Source organism: Xenopus laevis, chromosome 1L (assembly GCF_017654675.1).
Source record: "Xenopus laevis strain J_2021 chromosome 1L, Xenopus_laevis_v10.1, whole genome shotgun sequence".
Taxonomy (NCBI): domain Eukaryota; kingdom Metazoa; phylum Chordata; class Amphibia; order Anura; family Pipidae; genus Xenopus; species Xenopus laevis.
In genome coordinates this window covers 114,473,586-114,495,483 of record NC_054371.1, presented here as the reverse complement: position 1 = coordinate 114,495,483, position 21,898 = coordinate 114,473,586, and the positions used below count along the sequence as shown (strand labels likewise).

General features: G+C 42.1%; 1 protein-coding gene across 1 annotated transcript; it reads right to left on the bottom strand.

Annotated features, from left to right (window-relative positions):
- Positions 1–18,988: 18,988 nt before the first annotated feature.
- crygdl.18.L (crystallin gamma D like gene 18 L homeolog) lies at positions 18,989–20,460 on the bottom strand. Its single transcript, XM_041585670.1, has 3 exons — positions 20,452–20,460; positions 19,759–20,007; positions 18,989–19,264 (listed from the first exon to the last, which is right to left on the bottom strand). Exons 1-3 carry the CDS (start codon positions 20,458–20,460, stop codon positions 18,989–18,991), a joined length of 534 nt encoding a protein of 177 aa, XP_041441604.1.
- Positions 20,461–21,898: the final 1,438 nt, after the last annotated feature.

Below are 21,898 nucleotides of genomic sequence, written 5' to 3'. Positions count from 1 at the left end.
CATCCCCAAGACAGCGTGACAACGGCGTACCTGGCACGTCGAATAGCCTAGGGGGAGCTGGGGGTGCACAGGTGTGGAGGAGGAGAAGGAGGACCCAGCAGCAGAGTAAGAAGAAGAAGAAGACGAGGTAGAGAGCGATGGAGGAGTAGAGGTGGTGCAGAACCGCGTGCAATCCGTGGCGGTGACACCAAACTCCACTGTTGTTGTTGAGCTACCCATTCCCTGCTTCCCAGCCATTACCAAGTTCACCCAGTGGGCAGTGTAGGTGACATACTGCCCTGACCATGCTTGGAGGACCATGCGTCAGTAGTCATATGGACCTTTGGCCCAACACTAAGTGACAGAGATGCGGTAACTTGGCTCTGCACATGTTGGTACAGGTGTGGTATTCCTTTTTAGAAAAAAATTGCGGCTGGGTACCTTCACTGCGTGGTGTCCCAATTGCTACAAATTTGCGGAAGGCCTCAGAGTCCACCAGCTGGTATGGTAAAAGCTGCGGGCTAAGAGTGCAGACAAGCCAGCTGTCAGACGCCGGGCAAGGGGGTGACAGTCAGACATTGGCTTCTTACGCTCAAACATGGCCTTCACAGAAACTTGGCTGGTGGCAGATGACTGGGAATGGGAACAGGTGGTCAAGGTGGAAGGCGGAGTGGAGGGTGGTTCAGACGGGTCAAGGAGAGCAGAGGTAGAGCAGTAAGATGCTGGACCAGAAGGAGTGTGGCTTTTAGTTTGCCTGTTGCCTTTGAGGTGTTGCTCCCAAAGTGCTTTGTGCTTGCCGCTCATGTGCCTTCGCATAGAAGTTGTACCTATGTGGCTGTTGGGCTTACCAAGGCTCAGTTTCTGACTGCACTCATTGCAAATTACAATGCTTTTGTCAGAGGCACACACATTAAAAAATCCCACACTGCTGACTTTTTGGAAGTGTGCGATCTGGCGGTAACAGTAGAAGTTGGGGCATTGGCGGCAATGGCGGGTGCGTTGGCCGGCTGAACACAGGTGCCGATACATGTTGTTGCCCTACTGATCCCTGCAGGCTGTCCTCCCTGCTTCTTCTAAGTCTTATTCTCCTACTGCCTCTCTGACTCTCCGTCTCTCCATCTGAACTACCCTCCTCTTGCTCTCTTCTACTAGGCACCCACAAAACATCAATCTCCTCATCATCATTCTCCTCAGATGCATCAATTTCTTCTGACACATCACAGAAGGAAGCAGCAGCGGGGACCTCCTCCTCATCACTCATTATGTCCATCTCTGTCGTGTTCTCTGCCAGAATTAAATCTGGTGTAAGGTCCTCATCTCCTTCATCTTCTTCTGGCAATAATGGTTGCGCATTACTCAGTTCAAGAAACTCATGGGAAAAATAACTCCTCTGACCCAGTGAAGAAGGGGCACCGGTGGTGGAGGAAGTGTTACGTGGGGTGGCCATAGCAGTGGAGGATGAGGAGGATGTTGTGGTAAAGTTAGAAACGGTAGAGGATGGGGTGTGCTGTGTAAGCCAGTCAACTACCTCTTCAGCATTTTGGGGAGTTCAGGGTCATTGGCTTTTTAAAACTGGGCAATTTGCTAGGGCCACAGGATTGCATAGCAGCACGGCCCCTAGCACGGCCTCTGCGTGGCGGCCTGCCTTTGCCTGGCATTATTTTTTAAAAACAACAACAACAACAAAAACTCAGTTGGTTTTTCTGGAAACGATAATACACACAGCTAGATGGCGGGTTGAAGAAAACAGTGTGCAAATAATGCCTACAAGGTCAACGTATACACTACTACAGCGGTGGATACGGATTACGTAAAATATATTATGGCTGCTTGAAAAAAGTCACTCCCGGTGTTTTTTCTGGAGACGGTAATATTATGGATATTTAGACAGAATGTGAACAAGGTCACACAGCTAGATGGCGGGTTGAAGAAAACAGTGTGCAAATAATGCCTACAAGGTCAACGTATACACTACTACAGCGGTGGATACGGATTACATAAAATATATTATGGCTGCTTGAAAAAAGTCACTCCGGTGTTTTTTCTGGAGACGGTAATATTATGGATATTTAGACAGAATGTGAACAAGGTCACACAGCTAGATGGCGGGTTGAAGAAACACTGTGCAAATAATGCCTACAAGGTCAACGTATACACTACTACAGCGGTGGATACGGATTACGTAAAATATATTATGGCTGCTTGAAAAAAGTCACTCCGGTGTTTTTTCTGGAGACGGTAATATTATGGATATTTAGACAGAATGTGAACAAGGTCACACAGCTAGATGGCGGGTTGAAGAAAACACTGTGCAAATAATGCCTACAAGGTCAACGTATACACTACTACAGCGGTGGATACGGATTACGTAAAATATATTATGGCTGCTTGAAAAAGTCACTCCGGTGTTTTTTCTGGAGACGGTAATATTATGGATATTTAGACAGAATGTGAACAAGGTCACACAGCTAGATGGCGGGTTGAAGAAAACACTGTGCAAATAATGCCTACAAGGTCAACGTATACACTACTACAGCGGTGGATACGGATTACGTAAAATATATTATGGCTGCTTGAAAAAAGTCACTCCGGTGTTTTTTCTGGAGACGGTAATATTATGGATATTTAGACAGAATGTGAACAAGGTCACACAGCTAGATGGCGGGTTGAAGAAAACAGTGTGCAAATAATGCCTACAAGGTCAACGTATACACTACTACAGCGGTGGATACGGATTACGTAAAATATATTATGGCTGCTTGAAAAAAGTCACTCCGGTGTTTTTTCTGGAGACGGTAATATTATGGATATTTAGACAGAATGTGAACAAGGTCACACAGCTAGATGGCGGGTTTGAAGAAAACACTGTGCAAATAATGCCTACAAGGTCAACGTATACACTACTACAGCGGTGGATACGGATTACGTAAAATATATTATGGCTGCTTGAAAAAAGTCACTCCGGTTGTTTTTCTGGAGATGGTAATATTATGGATATTTAGACAGAATGTGAACAAGGTCACACAGCTAGATGGCGGGTTGAAGAAAACACTGTGCAAATAATGCCTACAGGGCAAATAATACCTAAAAGGTCAACTTATACACTACTACAGCGGTAGTAAAATAAAAAAAGTAAAATAAAAAAAAAATGAATATTAAAAAAAAAAATTAAAGTTGGTGCTGCTGAACTACTAGGAGCAGCAGATTAGCACACCAGTCCCACTCCCCAACACTGCTAGACTAATAGCACTGGGCTCTTATAGTAGTAGTAGTAGTAGTAGTAAAACAACAAAAAAATAAATAAAAGCAGTCCTTACAAGGACTACTGTTATTGCAGCAGTCAGCAGATGAGATCAGAAGCAGGACAGCTGCCCACAGCAGCTACATACAGAGCACTGCAGTAGAAGGTAGATTACTAGCCAGAAAAGCTACCTAAGCTTAAATGTCCTCAAACCCCTGCAGACTTCTGTCCTCCAATAACAGAGCAGTATCAAAACGATTACTAGCCAGCAAACTTTCAACTGTCCCTGAAATCACTAACAGGCAGCAGCTCTCTCCCTACACTATCTCTTCAGCACACACAGGCAGAGTGAAAAAACGCTGCAGGGCTTCGGTTTTTATAGGGAAGGGAGTGGTCCAGGGGAGAGCTTCCTGATTGGCTGCCATGTACCTGCTGGTCTGGGGTGAGAGGGCAAAAAAAAGCGCCAACAATGGCGAACCCAAAATGGCGAACGTCGCGCGACGTTCGCGAACTTCCGGCGAGCGCGAACACCCGATGTTCGCGCGAACAAGTTCGCCGGCGAACAGTTCGCGACATCTCTATCAGATATGTGAACTTTCAACAGATAAAAGAAAACACACAGTATGTCAGCTTTTAATCTGACAATCAAGCAACCTGAGAATAAAAATTATAAAATGTTACAATAATTAGAGAAATTTATATTTTTGATTTCCTTTTCCTCTGAATTGTGTACAGCTGCCTTTGCATTTGCAGAGAAAATTTAACATTTGAGTTGTATTCAGATGGTCCCAAAATTTAAATTACTGGCAGCTTATATCAATATCTACTACAAACTAGAAACAGCCATAGACAGACTGGAAAAAGGAAAACTGGCAACCAATCTTAACAGGTTAATTGAACTTTGAACAGCGGGGTTAGTTGAACTGTGATAGCACAAGCATTCTGAACTTGGATCAAAAACATAGAATTACCAACTAACATACTTACACAGCAACTTAAAAAACACGTTTGCGTGCTTTCATTTCTGCAAAGGCATCCACAATGCTATCAATGTTCAGGCTTCTTGCTCTAGTATTTTCAATGCTCAAAATTGCGAGCCCAGAAAGCCAGGGAGTCATAGCGTGAAGACCACCGTGTCGGACACAATTTTTTAAGTGTCTGTGTAGATTTGGTGATAAATGAGGAAAGTTTTTCCCAACGAATTATACTTCCTCCAAAGAATGTATATAAATGTTGAACTACATCAAAAGAAGGAGGAAATCATCATTTATGTCAGACACCGCATCTTGCAGAACTAGATTTAAATTATGTGCTGCACAATGGACGTATAAAGCATTCTCTTCTCTCTGCAAAATTCGGGCTTGAACCCCTGAGTATATGCCACTCATTGTTGCAGCACCATCATAGCCCTGCCCACGGCATTTGCTTATGTCAACCTCATTTCTCTCGATGCAAGCAACTATTTCATTTTCAATGCCTGCAGCACTCTGGTCTTTAATAGCATGAAAGCCTAGAAAGGCTTCTTGAATATTTACTTGAGTTATTCTCATGCATTCATCCCTTTCAACTACAACATACCTAATAACTTGGCTCAATTGGTCTACTTTTGAGATATCTTGTGTTGTGTCCATTATAACAGAGTAAAACTGTGCTTGTTCTACATCACTAATAATATTTTTTAGAACATGATTTGAAAGGATTTCTATAACTTCATTTTGAACTTTGGGGCTCAAGTACTTGATAGTGCCCTGTGGCTTCTGAAGCAATTCCTTCAAAACAGTGTCATACTGTGCTAATAACTCAATTGTAGCAAGGAAATTGCCACTGTTTGTCTCTCCTAGTTATTCTCTGTGGCCACGAAAGGCTAAATTAGACATTGCCATGGTAAGGGTTACGTTAATTATCCTTTTTAAAACTTGCCTCCAAAAGTCCTTTTCTCTTATTATTTGCCTTTCATTTTCTTTATCAATTGTATCTTGGCTTCTCCACCTGTCATAGACTACACATTCTTCTATATGGGCAAGGGAACTTTCATGGACTGATATTTTTTTAGATAACCCTTTCCAGTTTTGAATTCCCTTTGCCCAAGCAGGTTCAAAACCTTGCTTTTTGCAGTCGCCAAATAGCCAACAAGGCTCACAATAGGCACAGTTTAGCTTAGGGGAATAACATAGCCAGATGACTGGTAGTTTTAGACCTGTTTTTGTAACTCTCTCATAGTAATTTTGTGAAAAGCACCTTTGTTCTGCATCATTATCCCTTGGGTATGGTCCTGGTGGCCTGCATGGTCCATGAGCAAGTATAAATCTTTTTATATTTTAGTCATTTATTGTGACTGGATAATTGGCTCTGTCAGTTATATATTTTTCACCAACAACATCAATATTTATAGCAGTACTGATAGAGGGTTCAGCTGATTCAGGACAGCTGGTAGATGGTTCTCCTGGCTCATTTAAACCTTTCTGGCTATCATCCTCACATTCAATGCATCCTTCCTCTATGCTTATTTGGTCTTCTAAAAGATGCTGACTGGGTGGCACATTGCATTCATGCTCTGATGCCCCATGTTCTGTTGTTGAAAATAGACTTTCTGGGCTTGCTTTGCTTATATTCTTTTCAGCTACAGGGATTTCTGAATCTGAACTTTCACCAATAACACTGGGTGCAAAAAAAAATCTGCTAATTTTGGGGAGCTTTTGAATTTTCAGGTTTTCATCCCTTTTCTTTTTACGCTTTTGTGCACCACTCTGGTGATTGTATTCGGCCATAGTGACTAGTGGAGAAGGATTTTTCCTTTTGCTGTAGAAAAAAAGTATAACACATTCTTCATTTGCTCCCCATAAAACCTACCAAAACATATGTTTTCTCAATTATAGTATAAAGGTCATTGACTATGAATACTTAAAGGACAAGACAGCTCTTCCATGACCCTGTTGCCTTACCAGTTACATCAACCTGTTGGCTTCTTCTTAAAATAATTAGCATTAAAAACAAGCACTGGAGTACCTGATTAGGCCACCATATTGTCAAGTTTGGTATTTTAGAAGCTTATTATATTATGTACCACATACATTACAGTCTCTGATGTGAATGTAGATTAGCATCCAGTGGCTTCTCAGAGAGACTTTAAAAAACCTGCACATGGTGCAGAGTTGTGTATTAATATAAGTGGCCCTGTCAGGTAAAATAATTGTTATTTGAAGAAAAGTGTTGCAGGATCTGTGCCACTGTCACAGAATGCTCTGTTTTACAGATATCTACAATCTCAGCCATAAAGTGGTGCAGGACTGCTGCTCCTATAATGGGGATCAGATAGGATCTGTGCAGCCACTGGGACAGAATGCTCTGTTATACAGATAGCTAGAATCTCAGCTGTCATAAAGCAGGACAGGACTGCTGCTTACAATGGGGATCAGATAGGATCTGTGCAGCCACTGGGACAGAATGCTCTGTTATACAGATAGCTAGAATCTCAGCTGCCATAAAGCAGGACAGGACTGCTTCTTCCAATGGGGATCAGATAGGAATTTTTTTTATTTTGTAAAAACTTATCAATTTACAATAATCATCAGCTCAGCTAAATCAAAACTGATTTTAAACTATTAACCACCAATAAGCAAAATATGGTCCATGAATCTTTGGCTTGGCTCAGCAGTATCTCCCACCACCAAACCCTCTTGGAGTCCTTCCTCTGTCCATAATTCCCAAAACAAACCTGGCAAAGTCTTTCCCTTTGTCCATGAAAAAGGTTTTCCTCCCTCCCCAACCACCACCTTCACCACCACAAACCCGGCCACAAAGTCCAAAGTTTGTCTTTCTATTAGTGGGCCATCACACCACCCTTCCCACATACACCCTCCCAACTCAGGACATATATATTGCTGAGCCAAAGAGCTTGCAGAACTTTTCCACTGAAAAGCATGAGCTGGTGTTATCACATTGTCTGTTTGAAAGAGAAACATGTCAGACATCACAGGCATTAGTATCATAAATACATCAGTATACGTCACAGTTTCACACCTCTCCATTTGGATGCATTCAGACAGCTTTGCTTAACCTCTATTTCCCTCAGGAAACCCAAATAACCCACCACAGACTTCACTATTTGGTCTATAACAACATTCTCATGGCTAATGGACCTTCTGCAGCGGAACTGCCATAGGTGGTACCTCATCACCGATATTATTAGATACACTGTCCCTCTATCCAGGGGATGTGGGACAGACAGAACACCATAGGCCGTATCAGCATAGGACAAGTGTTTGATGTGGGGCACGTTGAGAGCCTCTGCCAGCCGATGTTAAAACTTTTGTCACAGGACAATCCACAAGAAAATGATCTAGGGTCTCATTAGTGGAACAGCCCCATGGGCACTCCCTCTCTGTGATGTTCAAAAAGCTCACATTACCTCGGACAAAAAGTCTTCCCTGAAGAGCCAGCCAGTTCAGATCAAAATACTTTGGGGGCACCCTTCTGTCATTGAGCCACCGGAGGCTCTGAGAAAGGACATCCCCCACACAGTCCTTCAAGGCCATGGGGACAACAAAGTAGCTCAATAGGATCCTCTGATAAATTTGTCTCCTTGTAACAGAAGTCAGTTCCCCAATTCTAATGTCCCACTTTCTCAAAAGTTTTAGCCCGAGTCGAATATGCAGTGGGAGACAATTCCCGCGCACTCGGACCTGCTTCACACTATCGCCAAGCAGCCAATCTCCTACCAGAGGCAATGCCCAATTCTTGATGCAACATTCCCACAGGGAATCAGTTCTTTGGCCCAGGCTCCCAAAGTTAAACTTCAAGAAAATGGATCCAAAGAAAGCCACTGGACATAACATGCCCAACCCTCCCTCTTTCCTCTGCAGGTAAGTAATGCCCCTTTTTACAGGATTCAGCCTGTTCCCCCAGATTAACTGGAAGAACAGGCTTTGGATCCGAGCATAGAGAGCTTCAGGCAGCGGATACACGTAGGAAACAAACAAAAAGATAGGGACCAGGTAAGTCTTCACGAGCTTCACCCTTTCTCTGTAGGACAGCTTCCATCCCTTCCATCGCTGTACCTTTGCTTTTCCGGCATCCAACTTTTCTTCCCAGTTTTGCCTACCATCATCTCCCTTCCCAAAATTCTAATCTGAGTTTGGGCTGTTGAAAATTCCTGGAGTGGAAAAGCCGGCTCCTCGTGTAATGACCAAAAAGCTTGAGACTTATCCATGTTGACCAGAGACCCGGAGGCCTCTGAGTAACTTCTGATTTTCTCGGACAGCACTCTCGCATCTTCCGGACAAGAGACTGCTACCGTGACATCATCCGCATAGGCTACCGACCTGAGGGGCTGGCTACGGGGAACAGAGAGACCCTTAATTCCACTCACCTGCAAACGCCTTAGAAAAGGATCGATCGCAAAAACATACAGCAGAGGGCTTAAGGGACACCCCTGTCTTACCCCGGCCCCAACCTCAAAGTTTTCACCGCGCCACCCATTGATAAGTGGAAAGCTTACTGCCCCTTTGTACAAAGCTGAGAGCCATCTAATGAATGTTCCCGGGATGCCATACTTTGCCAAAACGGCCCACAGATACTCATGATCCACTCGATCAAAGGCCTTAGCCTGGTCCAGAGTTAGAAAGTAACACCCAGTATTTTGGACTTTGCATTGCTCCAAGGCTTCCCTAATAGTAAGGATCGCCCCAAAGATGCTCCGCCCTTTCACCGTGCAGAACTGGACAGGAGATAATAAAGTGCCTGAAAATGAACTCAATCTAGTAAAAAGTATCCGTGCGAGAAGCTTCCTATCAGTGTTGAGAAGGGCAATTGGCCTCCAATTCTCAACATGCTTTGGATCCTTACCTTTTGACAGCAGGATCAAGGAAGATTCTCTCATAGAGGGGGGTAAGATACCCCCTTCCAGGCAGTCTCTAAAAACCTCTACGAGAACCGGAGCCAGCTGATCTTTAAACTTCTTATAAAATTCGGCTGTAAGGCCGTCTGGTCCTGGAGCCTTCTTTTTGGCGAGGCAGTCGATGGCAGCTTTGACTTCATCCTCCGTGATCTCAGCTGTCAAAGGCTCAAAGTCCAAATTAGTTACATCAGGCCCTGGGGTTGCCTCCAGGAAGGATGAAGTCCTCCCCTTATCCAAAGCCTTAGCCCGGAACAGAGAACCATAGAAGTCTTTCACTATCCCAAGGATGCCCTCCCTTTATGTTTGTAACTCACCCTTGGGATTGATCAGACTGGTGACAAGTTTTCGCCCAACATTCTCTTTGCAGTTTAAAAAGGGGTCCGGTGAGTGAAAACTCCCATAATCCCTTTCCTGCACAAGAGATTTGTACCGGCTGTACTGACATTCTCTGATCTGGGCCTTCAGCTGGGCAATTTTTGACCCCTCCACCCCATCCAAAATAGAGGACTCCAACTTCTAAAAGAGTCAGGTACTTCTTATACCTATTTCCCTCCCTACGTACAGATAGCTTACGGAAGAAGGTCCGGAATGAGAATTTGGCATCCTCCCACCATGATGACACAGAGTTGTAAAAATCGACTCTATCGAGCTGGTGGCAAAGAAGAGCCTCAAAAGACTGTTGAACTGACACCCTCCAGGGAATCCACACTCAGCCGCCACAGACCCTTACCCTTCACTGGAATAGATGAGGATCCCACTGTGAAAGAGAGTGTCAAGTGATCAGAGTACTCGACCCCAACTTCCTTCACATTAGTGAACTCCTCACCAGCCCTGACAAAAGCCATATCTAGACGGCTGCTTCTTTCTGCACATCTATAGGTATGTGACGCCTTCCGGCCACCCCAGGTTGCAACATCAACCAGACCAGCCTGCTGAATAAGCATGTTTAAATAATAACTTTCTGATTTTCTCATTTTACCAGAACGATCTCCTGGTCCAAGGACCTGGTTGAAATCACCAGCCAGGATGACTGGAAGGGAAGTGTGCAGGAAAGGTCTCACTTCAACTAGCAGGGCCCTCCTGGCTGCCATAGACTGCGGCCCATAGATGTTTATAAGACGGAAACGACTTCCACTTATCGTGACATCCAGTAGCAAACATCGGCCCACCTGGATCTCAAGCAAACGGTGTACTGTAATATTGAGGCCACCCCGAAACAGTATTGCTACTCCCCCACAAGGTTCCTCTGCTATAGACCAGAAGGAAGGCCCATGTTGCCAATCAGCTCTTGCCTTTCTAAGATCTGCCTGGGTAGTGAGTCGGGTTTCCTGAAGGAAAAAAACCTCAGCATCTGAGTTTGCTAAACTTTCGAATGCCATGAATCTTGTACGAGGCAATCTCACACTGCAAACATTAGAGGTCAAGAATCTTATTGTAGGCTGCACCATCATGAATGCTTGTGAGGATGTTTTTTCTTACCCAAACCTACAGCCTCCTCCCCATATCGCTTGACTTGAGGACCACAGCGAGATCTCATTCCATCCTCAAGACAAACACTCTCTCCGTCCTGATCACTGGAATGTTTTGCACCTACACCTTTCTTCCTGACAGTCTGGTCACTCCCTTCCCTTCCTCTTTTTTTTAAAGGGAGTTGGATTTCCATTTCTTCTGTATTTCCCTGTTCTAGTTCGCTCTCTTCTTCTCTCTCTATTTTTTCTAGTTCCTCCTGCTCCTCTCTTTCAGCTCTGTCTCCCCAGGTCTCAGACTCCTTCTCCAAAACCACAAATTTGTTTTTGGTGGTAATTAAGAAAGACGTAGCAGAACCTTCCCCTGGGTCTAACAAGTCAGCCTGCATTTTGGTTTTATTTTTTGTGTTAACTGTCTCATCCTTTTTACCTTCCTTGTTGGTATTGCTCCTCACTGCTTTCTCCCTTATCTCTCTGACTGGTTTTGGGTTCTCCTTTCTGCTTGATCTTACTGCTTTCCCACTTATCTCTCTGACTGGTTTTGGGTTCTCCTTTCTGTTTGTTTCTCACTGTTTTCTCCACAGGTTTCTTTGGAACAGTACTACTCTGTGAGTCCCTCACTTCTGTTTCACTTTCCTCACTGGTCTCTCTTTCTGGTGTTACAAAATCCTTCCTCATCTCCTTGTCAATTTCTGGGAAAAGGGTGACTATATTATGGTAGGCCTCAGGGCAACTCCTATGCACGTGTCCCATTCGATTACAGAGATTGCACCTGACATTTACACATGCATCTGCAACATGACCAATTGCATTACATAGGGCGCACCTCAGGACTGCACATGACCTGGCCAAATGGTTACTTGCTCCATATTTATAGCACCTACGGGGCTGCCCAGCATAAAAACAGGTACCTCGTTCTTTCCCAATGAAAAAAGAATTGGGCAGGTGCTGTGGAACGTTACCTGTGATGTTTAACTTAACCTGGGTTTTCCAGACTCCTGCCCAAACCCCATCCTCATCAAAAACCTTAACTAGAGGTGTAAGGACTGTACATTGCCTGCGCAACCATATGAGAATGTCTTCCTGAGGAATGGCGTCATTCTTTGTTACAATTGTGATATTTTTTGTCTCAGGCTTTGTCATAGGGATTACCACAAATTGTTCCCAATTTTGGTTACCTGCCCTTTTTTGCATATTATAGATACGCCAAAAATTTTCAAGTGCTTCCTGAAGCTTAAAAGTTACATCAAAATCAGTTTCAGTTTGTGCTATAACAGCTGATAAATCCCCAGGCCTGAAACCCATACTATCCAGTATGACTGTTCTTACAAGAAACCTTCTAGATGGAACTTGTTCTTTCTCTCCATCCCATTTAATTTTTACCCAATGTTTCCTCTTAAAGGGTTGGTTATCATGGGACACATCTGGGGTTGCAAAGAGCCTTCGCTTTCCCCAAAAACTGTTTGCAGTTTCATCCACCCCTCCTACCTGAATAGATTCTACCTCCACTCTCTGCTGTACCTGATCTGACTTGACTCTCTATATGACCAACTTGCTCCACCTCTACCCCTGCCTCCTGAGTCACAGACTCTTCCGCTGCATTCTCTTGTTCAGGCTGCACAACCGCACTCTCTCTCACTTCTGTTTGCTCACACGCACTCTCTCTCACTTCTGCCTCTTCAGCTTGACTCTCTCTCACTTCCATCTGCTCACACTCATTCCCATCTGTGACCACACTCTCAGCCACACTCTCAGCCACTTCATTCTGCACACACAAAAGAGATTCTTGAGCCGCCACTTCCATTTTGTCTTCAGATTCTGGGCCACTCTCAGGTGCTTTATGGGAGACCTTCTTGCCCTCTGTTTGGTTCCGGCCCTGGACACTTGGATCTTCTGATGGTCTCACTGCTGCTTTAGGCAACTCTGGAAAGTCCTGATCAGATGAGATTTCATAGGCGGCTTGAGACGAATCCTCATACCGTAGCTTAGGTCTTGTGCTGGTTTGTGGCAGATTCCCATTGAAGTTTTTCTGTTCTTTTTTCTTCTTTTCTTGCTCCTGAATCTCCTTCTCATCAAAAGTCATGTTCTGCCAATTGACTCTGTCACCTCGTCGTTGCTGCTGCCGCCGGGGAGGCAATGGTTTTGCAAACTCTGGTTCACTTTCAGAAGTGGCCGGACTATTGGAGGTACTGGATCGGGTCTGGCGCCGCCCAGTAGCAGGATGTGGATACGCTGCTTTATAACCAGAACGCATTGACTCAAACCGTTGCTTGTTTTGATAGATTTCTTTCCATGGCCCGACTTTCCCATACAGTTGGTTTATTCACTGGTCAATGCTGCTCATTTCATCAAACAAACTGTCTTTCTTTCTCCTGTGAAGCTCAGTTTCCTTCCCATCAGAAAAGGATAAAGACACTTTATGGATATCTGCAGTTTTTTCTTTTCATTTTGTAATGGTTGCAGCTCCTTTAAGGCTTCTGCAACCTCCTCTGCAGTGATTGGCTCGTCTTTGCCTTTAATCTTGCCTTTGCATGGAATTTCTCCTTTGCTTGGCTTTGCCACTGTTGCTTTAAATGTTGGCTCCTCCCCCTTCTTCCTCACAAGCTGTTCTTCCTGCACATTCTCTCCCCCTGGTGATTGAGCTGTAACATTGGCTGCACCTGCACAGGTGAGAGGCTCAGTTTGACTGACAGGAGCCTTTGTGATGTCATTGCCGACGCCCCCAACTCCTTGTGCAGTGTTTGCCGGCGCCATCTTGGATTCCCCATGCTGAGACTGCAGGTCTGCTGCAACTGTCAGTTCACTTGGCTTCCCAGACTCTCCCAGCTCCACCACAGACTCCAACTCCATGTGCATCACAGGGTCTGACAGGGGGGGATCACTGTGTGTTTGGGGTGCAATAAACTTGTGCATTTTATCAGCAGGTTTGTCAGATGTTTCTTTCTTTTGCAGGGTTTTACTTTCAGTGTCAGTGCATTTACTTAACTCACTCACTGCTGTAACCTGCAGCTGCTGCTGTTTATTCTCTGCACACACAGGGTCACATTCAGGCTTTTGCTCTTTCTTCTTACCTTGTTTCCCTGGGGGTAATGCAGGATTCAGCTTGGATTCTTCCTGGGGGGGTTTCTCAGTGGGAGCCCCACGCCGGCTTCCAACTTCCTGGGCCCGAGCCACTTGTACATTCCTTTGTTTTTGTTTTCTGATCTCAGCCAGACTTTTCTCCATCTCCTCATCACTCTCACTGCTGTTTCTCCTCCTTGATCTGGGGGTTCCCAAAGAAGAGGAGCGTAGCTTTGGCCTTGTATGTTCAGCCGGAAGGCTAGGCCCCAAAGCCTGGCCCTCGCTTTGTCTGGTAGCCTGACCAGCCCTAGCAGGGCCTGGGCTTGTTCCGGACATTGCAGAGCTCTCTGACACACGACTGCTTGCAATGTGGATCAGATAGGATCTGTGCAGCTGCTGGGACAGAATGCACTGTTATACAGTTAGCTAGAATCTCAGCTGCCATAAAGCAGGGCAGGACTGCTGCTTACAATGGGGATCAGATAGGATCTGTGCAGCCAATGGGACAGAATGTTCTGTTATACAGATAGCTAGAATCTCAGCTGCCATAAAGCAGGGCAGGACTGCTGCTTACAATGGGGATCAGATAGGATCTGTGCAGCCACTGGGACAGAATGTTCTGTTATACAGATAGCTAGAATCTCAGCTGCCATAAAGCAGGGCAGGACTGCTGCTTACAATGGGGATCAGATAGGATCTGTGCAGCCAATGGGACAGAATGTTCTGTTATACAGATAGCTAGAATCTCAGCTGCCATAAAGCAGGGCAGGACTGCTGCTTACAATGGGGATCAGATAGGATCTGTGCAGCCACTGGGACAGAATGTTCTGTTATACAGATAGCTAGAATCTCAGCTGCCATAAAGCAGGGCAGGTCTGCTGCTTACAATTTGTAGGTAGGGTTGGCATCTGGTTGGTATTTTACTGGCCTGGCCAGTAAAAATGATGGTTGATCTAAATGTTATTAATAGGGAATAAAGATAAATATATATGAAGGCCAGTGATATGATCCCAATTTTATTAATAGGAAACCAGTTATTAATAATAATAATGTTTTCTCTCCCTTTCTATAAAACCCCTTTACCTGTTTAATCTCAGTTCCTTTTCTGTTAAAATATCTCTATAGCACTTTTTATACTGCTCCCCCTTTGTGTTCTATCTGGTCTCTTCTTTCCTTATGATTTATTACAATAATTTTTTTTACAATTTTCCATTCCCCAATTCTCTCCTCCATCTGTAGTTTTCACACTTTCAAAAATCCCCTCAAAACGTTTGACCCTGTCCCTGCAGCATTGTATTCCTTTCCCACACATTTTAGGTATACAAACACAGCCAGGCGGGCCTCTCCCTGCCTCACCTGCACTGTCCGTCACAACGTGCGTCCACACGCGATTACACAAGAGGAAGAGGGAGGGCAGGCGAGACACGAGTACAGATGTCAGACAAGCAGAGAGAGAGAGGGCGGAAGTAAGAAAATGAGGAGTGGCGCAGTACGGAGCAGGGAGGGCGGAAGGAAGACTGAAGTATGGAGTATGCCTGGAGAGGAGGTAGGGCCCGGCCAGTGGCAGTGGGGACGGATGTCATCATGTCACAGATGACGGATCAAACACCCGATCGATGCGATGCTGGCCTGGCTGCATTCATCGGCCAGGAGGTGAGGAGGACATCAATTTCGGCCGGGCCCCCTCTCCTCCCGGGCCCCCCTGCAGCTGCGGGGTCTGTTTCCTCCCTAGTTACGCCACTGATATCAGTACATATTTGGGAATCAGCTGCTGTCACACACCTTTTAGTTTGGATATTTAGTTTATTAATGAAGGTTTGAGTGCTCTATATGTACGGCTCTTGTTGTTCCTCCTCCATATTGTTTCATTCAGTGTTTCTCTGTGCTACCCATCATAATTCACTAACAGTATAAATATAATGAATATGTATTTAAAACTTAAATAGTTACTAAAAACATGTGAGCTCAATCATATGTATCCTAAAATCTATTAATATTTTTAAAGACTGGGAAAGAGAACTGCTATCCTAAAAATTGTAGTACTCTTTACATAGTAAATACCATCGTAAATAACTTTTTAAGTCTATATATAACCTACCTAACTATCTTACATAACCCTGTATAACCTTAATTTCTTAAAAAGCCATCCAACCCTTCTTAAAGCTATCTAATGTATCAGCCAATATGACTGATTCAGGGAGAGAATTTCACATCTTCACTGCTCTCACTGTAAAAGATTCTTTCTGAATATTTAGATGGAAATGTCTTTCTTCTAATTGGAATGGGTGCCAGGTCCAGACTGAGAATTAAAATAGGCCCTGGCATTTCAGGTACACAGAGGCACAATCAGCCCACACAGAGCCCAAACAGCTCTTACCAGCCCAATAAATACTGACTTTCTATGGCACCTTATAGCAGCCCCTCTGGCATTTGCCAGAATCCGCAGATTGCCAGTCCGGGCCTGATGGGTGCCCTCTTGTCATCTGGAAGGATGTACTGGTAAACAAAGCAAAGCTTATTGCAGGATCCTAATGGTAATTTTAAGAAATGTGTTCATACAAAAAAGAACAAAACAATATATGTATATATATGGCAAGAGAATATCCTTTATTATAAAGTACAAGTCCAGGGGGGCACCCATGGTAACACATATTTCCAGGACATTCTCATCCCATCCCATACTAGTTTATTTAACCATGTCTTTCAAGGAGGCTTCTTCAAGGAGCTGCTCAAAGCGACTATCATCACATTTTCCCATTAATACATTTGGACCAAGCAGGCTTTACAAAAGGCAGACAATGCCCAGATAACAGAAGGAAAATGCTATCGCTCATAAAGATCACCAAAAGGAGGAAGGTTCCAACAGTCCTGTTTAGCCTTGCGCAGTAAAAGGCATTAGATAGAGAGCATAGAGTGCATAGGTATTAAAGTATGGACAAATGGCATGCAATGCTGTATCTTAAGTGCCTTAAAATGTTACATGCATGTTACATACCATTATTCATTTATTGATAATATGCAATTACATTATTTTAGACTTTATTTTGTTTTTCCATTTGTTTGATTTATTTATTTAATGATTCAAATGTAACAGAGACCATGCACTGTATGCAGAATTTTATAGCTGATTAACATTCTAAATTCATGTATTTTTGCATGCTCTGGAAATTCAAAATAAGGCAAAACCAAACAAACTAGAACAATACTGTTACAGGATCTTCAACATCCAATATAATGTATAGAAACCAGCAAAGTGGAATGGTAATTATGCATACTGAACTATGCTAGGTATACAAAGTACAACAAAGCTATTAGACAACATGCTAAAGCAAAAGCAAGTTAATCAGTCAATAGCACAAATAATTAACCCAGAGACAAGGCAGTAAATAACCCTTAAGAAATAGCCAATCAATTTGCAGACTACTTCTCTACCTGTATAATTTCCACTTGGACAAATCAACCACACAGCCCACCAATAAAGCTATACAGCAATTTTTAGCAGCAGCAAATATGCCACAAATTCAACCATACCAGCTCAGTCAACTAAGTAGACTCATCTCCCCAGACAAAGTAAAAGTGGCTTTAAAGTCTACCCCACAAGGGAAGGCACCAAGCACTATGGTCACACACTTTAGCTGCAATTCCTGCAAAAATGATGACTGCCTGTGAAACAGGAGTATGCATCCATCTGAATAAGCATGTGCGTCTGTTACAAATATTATATTGCAAATATTATATATAATACAAAGTCAGTGCACCCAGAAGAAAATAGATGCGTGCATCTGAAAATGATGTAAGTGGGCTTGGAGAACTGCTCCATTTTGAGGATGGCAGCTGTGGTAGGAAAATGGCAAACAAGCCTGCATTATGAATACTCCTGTAAGGTAGCAGTTTGTTTCAATTTAACCTATTGTATGCAGCATTATAGCGGGCTGGATTGATACTAATAAGTTTAGCTGTAAAGGTTTACATATCCTTTAACACCTTCTTCAGCAGTTTTTATTTACAAGACATTCTTCTGTAAGAACTGCAGAATCTGCACCAGTATTACTGCTACACTCTGCTTTAAAATTCCTGTAGTTTTGCATACTTGTCTGCAGTTAAAATAATAGAAACATTTCTATAAATATGAATAGATTTAAAAAGAAATGGTAAAGCAATGTCCAATGTCCATAGTAAATATAGCTTCCCACTGGCAGCTCACTAGCAGACTACAGGTGGCAGCAGCAACATTTGGCATGCACAGTGTGAACATTATATACAAAGACTGTGACAGCAACAAAGGCTGCACCAATTCGGATAGGGCTTCATGCTGGTCATTTTTTTGCATGCGCACTGCAAATACAGTATATCCTCTGTGGAAACCCGTGGAAACTGAGATCTACACAGAGACTAACAAAGTCTTTCCCAGAAACTTGAAACAATGTATTTGCACATGCAAATAACATTTCCGTTCTCTCTCATGTGTTGTACAAATTTTACAGTTTCAGCATGTTCAGTCAAGTGAGCATACATGGCAAACCTCTAAACCAATAACATTTTACGATGCGCAATGCTTATCTCGCAAATGGCAGCAGTTCATTTAATTACATTCAGTATCAATACTAAAGATGAGCTACAACTTCCATCTTAGAGACCTGGGTCCTACTCGGCATCTAAATATATCAAATATATCAATCACACCAAATTAATAATATATTCTGTAAGGTCCCGAGTATCTCAGCATTGTAATTGATTATGTGCAGCTAAAACCTAAAATATTGGAGGTATTATGTTTTCTGCTAAAACACAGAACAGCAATGATTGTCATTTAAAATGATATTAAATTAATATTTTAATATAATTAAATAATATAATTAAATGTTATCAATACATTAACAATTCCCTTAAGAAGTAAATATAGAAGTACCAAGAACCAGCCTATGTGACTTAATACAAAAATAAAGAAGTTAAAAGGAAAAAAGAGAAAGGCATTTAAAAACTATAATTCTGTGGGGACAGAAATTGAATTTAATGAATATACACACTCTAATAAATGTTGTAAAGCAGCAGTTTCAGAAGGCAAAGATAAAAAATGAGGAGCGCATTGCGGCAGAGGCTATGATTCAATTTAAACTGGAAGCCAGTTCTGTGTTAATGACTTTACCCCAAACAGGTATGTTTGGAAATCCTTGTAACTGGACAATGCCATACAAATAAACACAGAGTTGTTCATTAAGCCATGAATATAGGATTTGACCTAAAGCTGTACTACAGATATAAATAAGTACTACACAGAGAAGTAATTTTAAACGTCTGTTTTATTGAATTATCAATTTAACTGTATTAGTAGATTTTTGACTGGATTTAAAATCTGTGATAAACTCTTCTGAATGAGCCAATTCTGGCGCTTGAGGCTCCCCAGTCATTATATCTCCTGTATTCTCCAGATCTCAGGTAGTACTGACGCCCCCTGTAGTTGGGTTCCTCATAGAACATCCAGTGGCCATCAAACACATTGCAGGAGTGAATGTCATGGAAATGGAATTGATCATAAGTATTGGGGCAGTCATCAAAGAACTCCATCATCTGTCCTTGGAAGTCTCCTCTTTCATAGATTCTCATTTTGTACTGGCCATGGTGCTTAGAAAAAAAGATTGAAAACAAAATATAAAAAAGACCTTTTTATTTAAAGGCAATACTTTTTCAGCTTTTTTCAGATGGTCTTGTGACCTTGTGTAATAGTTGTGCAGTTTTAAAAATCATTTTATGTTGTATTTGTATCTTTTAACATAAAGGTAAATCTGGTTCTATACCATAACCAATGGTGCACAAATGTTTGTACACAAGACATCAGACGGCTAACTCTGTACAATGGACTTAAAGCTGTTTCTGTATTGACACCACTCCTAAAAGGCACTTGCACCCAAACATAGTCCTTTTGTAGGAGCACCAGTGTCCCCACCCCGCCTACTCTAATGAATTGTGTACAACTCCAGGTATTGATGCAGGGAGACCCCTTAACCCTAATGCTATTATTAACACCTCATGCATTATTGTGCTGAAAGTCATGCCATGCCACCCTGAAATTGTTGCTAGTGGCTGCAATGGGATGCATTGTGAGAATCTTTACAAACACTTACATTGGAAAGAAAGCGACAAGACCTAATTGAGTCATTGAAGCCCATCCATCTCTGAAAGTCTGGATATTCTCCTTGCCAGAGATAATACTGGTGTCCCCTGTAACTGGGGTGCTCATAGAGGATCCAGTTTCCACCCTCTACCCTGATGGAGTTGCAGCGATTGAAGTATGAGGACAGGTCAGAACAGTCTGAGCCGCACTCATAGTGGCGGCCTTGGAAGTTCCTTTCCTCGTAGAAGAAGATCTGAAAGAAAATATTGAATGAATAATTAGTTTTTTTACAAAACTGCTCTAATTGATACAGCACTTATACGTTTTTTTTTTTAAGAAATGCCAGTTTTATTGCAGGCAATTTGAAAAAAAAATTGAAGTCCTACTACACACTTGTTACATAGAGACAACAGGCACAGATACATCCAGAGAAAAGTTGCCATGTAGAATTGCTGCAAATTGTTTAATTTTTTAGTGAATGCTAATTATTTGTATTGCTATTAGTTGGTTCCAATACACTTATTGTAATATAAGCATGGGCTTATTAGAAACTGTAGTCTAAACATAAGTTCTAAATGTGTACATTCTTTCACCAATTATATTGTGTCTGTAAGCATTAATAACAAATACAAATGTAAACAAGTGACTCCTAAATTGTAATTAAAAACCATTAGAATAGTTAATGATTTTGACTTACCTTTCCCATTTTGATTGAATGGAATTTCAGTGCAATGGAAGGGAGAGAAGTGTCAGCCTTTATATATGTCCTGTATTGCTGCTGTCTGCATAAGCTTTTTTTGCTTTCTGTCTAGTAAGGTAAATGTAAAGATCTTTTGTCTTGCAATGTGTTTGATCTTGTGCTGTGACAGTTATTTTTTAGTGTTTTCTGGCACAAATTTTCCATAGCTTTACCAAAAGAGCTACCTAGCACTCCTATTATAGTTTCAGAAAGCTGACAGTATAGAAAATGTTCCATACTTAGTCCATGGATAGTCCAGTGTTTTCTAAGTTACTAGGGAATCTTTAATTAGGAAGTATTTGATCATTGGGAACCCTCTTGGTAAAACATTTGGAGTCGGAATTATGGGTAGTCTTACAACACACTGTAAATTTCATTTTAGTTTCTCTTCCTTTTATACCCTAAGTACAGTAGAAATTAATTGACATAAGTAAGGCTAGCGTAGGATTTATCCCCTCAACTGCACATGTAAGTTGAATGGAACCATATGTTGGCTGTAATACAGTACATCCGTTTTGGCTTTTTTTTTTACTGATTATAGAAATGGCAAGCATTTTAAACAGTTGCTCATTAGTGATGAGCGAAAAGTTTTGCCAAGTTTCACAATGAAAATGACGCCTATAAACTCTAATGCGTGAAAAAAATGTCATGCATAAAAAAAATGTTGTGCATCAAAAAAATATTTTGTTGTCCATAGACTTTGCATTTCATTTCAGCAAATTTTTACCATTTTGCAAATTTACCCATCACTATTGCCCATCAGTATATTATATATATATATGTAGAAAGGCTGTGGCACACACTTACTGGAGCAAGGACCCAGGTGCTATTCAGAAAAATTTATATATCGATCTTGATAAAGGTCCCTGTGTGGATCGAAACGTTGATCTTATAAAATAAAATAAGTTTTATCTTGACAAAACCCAGTGTGCTTCAGCTTTCTACATGGATATATATATATATATATATATATATATATATATATATATATATATATATATATATATATAATGTATATATGGATATATACTGTATATGTGTATGTATATATATATATATATGTATATTTATATATATATATATATATATATATATATATATATATATATATATATATATATATATATAATTGTAAAGAGGACCAGCACTCCGTTTCCAAAACTCAATAATTTATTGTAATCTCACAGTGCATATTGTGAAGGAGTGCGGGTATCATCTGCATTATCAGGGAGAGAATTCCACATCTTCACTGTTATAATAGTGCTGACAAGGGAGGCTCAGTGGTAGTTTTGGACTCTGACTACTATATATCCGAGGCCATGAGACAGCTTCAGGATACTAACACCTATGAGTCACTTGACCATGATCCCACTAACAGATTTAGATCTGCCCTCCGTGGCCTTCT